The sequence below is a fragment of the Leptinotarsa decemlineata genome, unplaced genomic scaffold, assembly GCF_025532065.1.
Source record: "Leptinotarsa decemlineata unplaced genomic scaffold, Ldec_3_MD MMD2_tig00003736_RagTag_RagTag, whole genome shotgun sequence".
In the NCBI taxonomy this organism is placed as follows: Eukaryota; Metazoa; Arthropoda; class Insecta; order Coleoptera; family Chrysomelidae; genus Leptinotarsa; species Leptinotarsa decemlineata.
In genome coordinates this window covers 6,094,147-6,100,103 of record NW_027412593.1, presented here as the reverse complement: position 1 = coordinate 6,100,103, position 5,957 = coordinate 6,094,147, and the positions used below count along the sequence as shown (strand labels likewise).

General features: G+C 39.1%; 1 protein-coding gene across 1 annotated transcript; it reads left to right on the top strand.

The window, feature by feature from the left end:
* Window positions 1-2,103: 2,103 nt before the first annotated feature.
* Window positions 2,104-4,088, top strand: LOC141483603 (uncharacterized). Its single transcript, XM_074178358.1, has 2 exons — window positions 2,104-2,676; window positions 3,814-4,088. The coding sequence occupies exons 1-2, from the start codon at window positions 2,344-2,346 to the stop codon at window positions 3,964-3,966; spliced, it is 486 nt and encodes a 161-aa protein (XP_074034459.1). The 5' UTR covers window positions 2,104-2,343; the 3' UTR covers window positions 3,967-4,088.
* The last annotated feature ends 1,869 nt before the right edge of the window (window positions 4,089-5,957 follow it).

Here is a 5,957-nt window from a genome sequence, read left to right as displayed (position 1 = left end):
TTTTTGTCACACTTTTTATAATAAAAAGAACAATGTACTTTTTTATTATCGCCTCCTGCTCAGGAGACCTTCTGACTTTTTAACATATATATTTATTGGGTCGCCTCCTCTTCGGATTCTTGAATTCACATACATGACCCCTTTACGTGGTTATCCGAACCACCCGGCCTGGATACCGGCGTGAATAAAGGGGCCCTTAAACTCCACTTTTTCAAAACTTTCACCACATTTCAGTATTCATCACAATAGACTATCACAACACAAAACGGAGCCCTACGATAGCACATGGCATCCGAGTACCTTCTTTGTGGACGGAAGATATCAGCACGTTCAGTTTGATCTCAAACATTTTCGTGTAACTTGCTGCTATTGTCGTTGGTCGTTGGTGGTGTGGTTGAAATTCAATCACTACATAATATAAAAGAAAGTCGTTTTCCGCTATTTGTCCCTAAATCAAATCAAATCAATCAAAAACTCGTAAGGTTTCTAATGTGATTTCGTAAATTAACATATTTTTTTGCGCTCAAGACATTGCAAACACTGCGCTGGCTGAACCCTACCGAGATAGTACTACAGTAGTAGGTATTGCACAACTTTAAAAGGTCTACAAAAATTGATGATGGAATATGTGTTTTTCTTAGGGATAACAACAATAACCATTATTTATCCTCGAGAAATAATGGCTTATTTACGAAGCGATTTTGAGCAACACGGCATTAATCCTTATCCACCTAAGTACTTCAAATACATTGTTCATTCAATATATTGAATGCACAATGCAATATGGCCCTTACAGCATGTAATGTAAATCAATATTTAAGATATTACAGGTTCAAAATACAGGGACATAGCGGTTGCGACGGTACCGGCCGGGGGACCGGCGGCACGTGTCTATAAATAGCGTGTCGAAGATTGCGCTTTGTCTTGTAGCACTTTATGATCAGAGCAATCGCACACGTTTTATGTTTTTTTTTAAGGACAAAACACAAGCACTACAGGAAAATCCTTAGGCACTCTCAGAGCGGTGCCTGCTCGAAAGTAGCGATTCACATTGGATTTGAATCGCTGGAGATTAAACCTATTTGGAAAAACGTTCTCAGGAAGTTTATACCACATAAACGCAGTTCTCCAGAAGAAAGAGTTCTTAAACAGTGAAGTTCGAGGTGTACTGAGTTAAACCTCAGTACACAGCCACAGTCCGTCGCGTATTTCTAATATGCACCGCTATTGGTGGAATCAAATGTGCCAAGTCACTTGAACACCTCCCGTGAAAGTATCTATAGAAGAGAGACACATCTCCAACCTTTCTTCGATGTTCCAGGCTATCAAGGTTGCACGTGATGTTCGCGTTTTCAATCAGGCGGATGGCTGTTTTCTGGATGGAATCCAGCAACTTCGGGTATGTTTGGGGGTAGAGCTTCATACATGAGAAAAAAACTCTAGAAAAGGTCTGATCTGAGCTTTACAAAGCATCAAAAGTTGCTGAGGTGTGTACAGTTTTCTGGTTCGGAACAGTGTTCCAAGCTTTTGAGAAACAAGCTTTGTAATTCCAGCATGATTGTGCCAAGAGTCCATTTTAACCCCCAACAAACTTATCGAATCAGAAAGCGGAATTGTCTGACCTGACATTATTATATTCGATTCGAGGACATTTATCTTCTTGGAGAAAACCGATGCCTAGGTTTTTGTGTCATTGAATTGAACCTGGTGACTTTTACCCCAATTTGAAATCACTTGTACATCCTAATTAATAAAATATGCAACCTCCTGCTGCCGGTGAAGATGTGCCTCCGTAGCCGATGTCATGGAACACATATGGAATGACGAGACAAGTGTGCTGTCGTCAGCAAAACAATATATTGGATTCTTGTTTTTTTCCAATAAGTCGTTGATATACAATAAAAAGAGGGTTGGAGACAATATGGATCCCTGGGGAATACCAGCGTTGATAGTGAAAGTATTCGAGAGATATCCATCGACGGCCATTTGCAGTTAACGTTCTTTCAGGAAGCTGAAGAGCCATACAAAAAATGATCCGACAAGCCATAGCATCGAAGTTTGGCCAGCAAACCCTCATGCCGCACATGGTCAAAGGCCTTAAGGCGCGTACACATCTGGCGAACACATGTGGCCGAAGCCTTTCGACCGAACGCCTTCGGTAAGTGTGTACGCCCCAACAAACGCTAATCAACGCATGCGTTTGCCTTCGCGAGAGTTCGCTCGTCGGGCGGTACATCAAAAGAAAATTGAAGAACGAATTCTTTCGTCTGGGTTTAGTGTGTACGCTTCTCATACAAGTGTCGAACGTCGTCGCGATTTTGCTTTCATTTCTATTTTGCGATAATGGAGTGGACTAATTCTGCTTGTTTAAAATTGATTAATTTATATCGAGAGCGGGAAGTTTTATGGAATCCAGTGCATAATGATTACAAAAATAAAATAAAGAAACTTGATGCCTGGAACGACATCAGCAAAATTATGAAAGGCGATACAGGGGAGGTTAAAAAGAAAATGGAATCATTATTAACGTCATTTCGACGTGAGAGACAAAAACAAGACAACTCTTTTAAAACTGGCTCAGGAACCGACACAATTTTTAAATCTAGCTGGTTCGCTTTCAAAGATATGCTTTTCTTGATGGATAAGTTTATACCAAAAGAAACTAAAAACACTGAGGTAAGTCAAAATATTTATTCTTTTATGAACTGAAATATTCCTACATATGCAAATATTATGACGTATTGTATACAGTACGACCGAAAAAAATCTCCCTTTTCTTCGTTTGAACATAAATGAGATATAAACTTGAAAAAATGAGAATTTAACTCCATACTTAGGTATTATTGGAAAAAAAATAGGGAGGGCATTTTTAAGACCGCAGTGTCTAGGCAGTAATAAGATGGAAGTTTATTATTATTCGTCGAATAATATTTATGCATATGTATTCTGCCAACTCACGCTACCTTCGCACATAAAATATGAAGCAAATTTATTTCTAATTGCTTCACAATTTACCGAACTTTTTCGTCCTATCTTAGGTATTGGAAGAAAGGACTCTGCATTTCTATTTTCGTTTCCCTGCCTCCAGAGTCCAGGAATGATCTTTCCATCTTTTTCCTCATCAAATGTCCCTGGTGGTGTGTAATTCTTGCGGGAATGTTTACTCTTTCGTAAGAAGTTGTGTAAATAGACGCAAGCTAAAACTACCAAAGTTGCTTTTTCAGGTGATAGTAGCATCACTTTTCTCAAAACTCTAAAAACAGCTGACATGATGCCGAAAACATTTTCAACAATACGCCTTGCTCTACTGAGTCTATAGTTAAAAATACGTTTCTTAGAACCTTTTTTCTGTTCTACTGGATACCCTTTCATTAAATGCTCACTAAGGCTAAAAGCATCATCTCCTACAAATACATAAGGAACTTTCACATCTCCATTAGGTAGAATGTCATCAGGTGGTAGATGAAGCTCATAGTTTTGAAGTTTTTTCCAGAACATGGAGTTTTTTAGTACACCTCCATCAGAAATCCTGCCTTGGCAGCCAACATCAGCAAACAAAAAGCAATAGTTTAGATCAGCAACTCCCAACAAAACTATACTTAAATTTGATTTATAATTAAAATAGTCACTGCCACTGTGTATTGGGGCCTGTAGTATGCAGTGTCTACCATCTATGGCACCAAGGCAGTGAGGAAAATTCCATTGAGCTTCATAATTTTCCGCAATATATCGCCATTCTTCTTCAGTTGTAGGCATCTAAAAATAAAAACAAAAACAATAGTGTAAAAAATTCTAAAACCAAAAACTTTCCAGGAGATGGTTCGACCAAGGAGTCAACATCCAGTAGAAGAGGAGGAGAAGGAAGAGACGGAAGAGGAAGAAGATACTGCTAGTAACGCAAATAATAATGACACACAAGAAACAGAAGTACCAGAACGAACAACGCTAAAAAAAAACAGATTTTAAATCTCCCAAGAAAGTCAAACGAGTACTACCTGTGTCTTCTGGGGAACGTGGGACAAGCAGTGGGACAGCTACCTCTAGAGGGCAGGAAGCATATCAAATATTACAAGAAACTATTGCAAGTAGAAAACCGAGAGACGATAGCACAATTTTTGGAGAGCATGTGGCGGCGAAGCATAGAAAATACAGCGTTCATACACAAAGCGAGGTGGAACATCTAATTGGAGATATTCTGTATAAGGCGGATAAAGGTCTTTATGAGCATCACGTGTCCCCGATCAGTTCCATTGGTCATAAACAATATTATTTCCTTCAACCCAATCAACAAACTTATACGAGTATCACGCCTAGCACAACACCCAATCCATATAATCAATATTCTTCAGACACTCAAAGCACCAGTACTCCTTTCGCATCACCTTCAGCATCAATTGGCCCATTTTCTCCTGAAAATGAGTCCGTTTTTCTGGCGAGCCCATCAAACCTGACGCTGCAGCAAACAGATAATTCGCAGACGTCCATTACACGCTTTATAAATTCATTTACAGATAGTACTTAGGGCACTTTTTGATGTTTTTTATGTAAACTCGAGACGTTTCCAATAAATACGTAAAGCATTTTAGATAACTATTTCACTTACCTTTACATATTCTTTAAGAGCCTCAATTATAGCAGAGCAAACTTCTGGTATTATTCTTGAAATGAGTTGCTTTGAAATTTTAAAGGTATACATCAAACTTGTATATGAGTCACCAGTAGCTAAATATCGCATGGTTACCATTAACCTTTCTGCCGGCGGTATCGCTTCTCTGAACTTTGTATCTTCTTTCGAGATTTTTGGACCGATTTCATGTAATAACCATTCAAAATCAGTTAAATTCATTCTACAAAAATTTTGAAACATTCCGTATTCCATTTCAGCTTTTAGATCATTAATTAAGTCTATTCCTCTGTACCGACTTCTGCTCTTGAACAATGATGTTGTCCACCAGCGCCGTTTCCGTCGTTTTTTGGGGGGTTCTTCCGCTGCTTCGGCCTCCGCCTCACTAATAATAATATACATCGCACTTGCTATAATGATATCCTCATCAGACGCCATTCTTATAACTTACATCAAACAAATAACTTTCGCGCCACGAATCGCCAACAATACCTGCGAAACTGAACGAATGACTGCAAACGAATTTGTTCGCCGTAATGTGGACGGCAGAGCAAATTTTCCGTCGAACGCCGGAATTATCGAATGAATTCGGTCGTCGAAAGGCTTCGGCCACATGTGTTCGCCAGATGTGTACGCGCCTTTAGAAATATCAAGCGCACCAGCTTTTGGTTCTCCATGTTTTTCGATTGCGTTATTCCAAATATAGGTGACATACGATAGAAGGTCGCCTGTTATTCTTTGTTCGCTCAAGATGTGAAGCCTACCAAATATTTGAGGATACCAACATTATTAAAAATACGTAGGACATTGATGGTATCAATATCTGACGCGCTCGAGTATGTCCATGCAACAGTTTTTTTTTACATATTTAATAATCTATAGCAGCTTCCCCCACCGATGAAAAGGTATATATTATATAACATTTTTTTCTTCTTATCATCTAAGCTTTGCAACCTAATAGGTCTCTATAACGCTCGAGTAAATCCCCATTTTGCATCGTGGGCTCCCCTGCTATTAGGTATAGATTCAGAAGATTAGCATATTCTCCATCACGGTCAGGAATCCTGGTTGGCTCATTTATAATCTGAGTAAGTCCGCTGCTGATTGCAAAAGCCTCAGCTTTGTGACCTCGTTCGTCGTTGATATTTGAAAATTTGAGCCATTTGATATTGTAGACATTGAAGTAACCGAATATGTGAATTTCGGCACTGGGATGATTGATTTGCAGAAATTTAATGGTGGTTGCAGGTGAAAAGAATAGTGCCCTATATTGTGTATCGCTAGGTGACCGAGAAACGCAGCATACGAATTTGGTGCTCTTCTGTGATATTAT

Coding starts and splice junctions, on each gene's coding strand:
- LOC141483603 (XM_074178358.1), top strand. CDS start 2,344: ATGGAGTGGACTAATTCTGCTTGTTTAAAATTGATTAATTTATATCGA. Junction 2,677..3,813: donor AAGAAACTAAAAACACTGAG/GTAAGTCAAAAT, acceptor AAAACTTTCCAG/GAGATGGTTCGACCAAGGAG.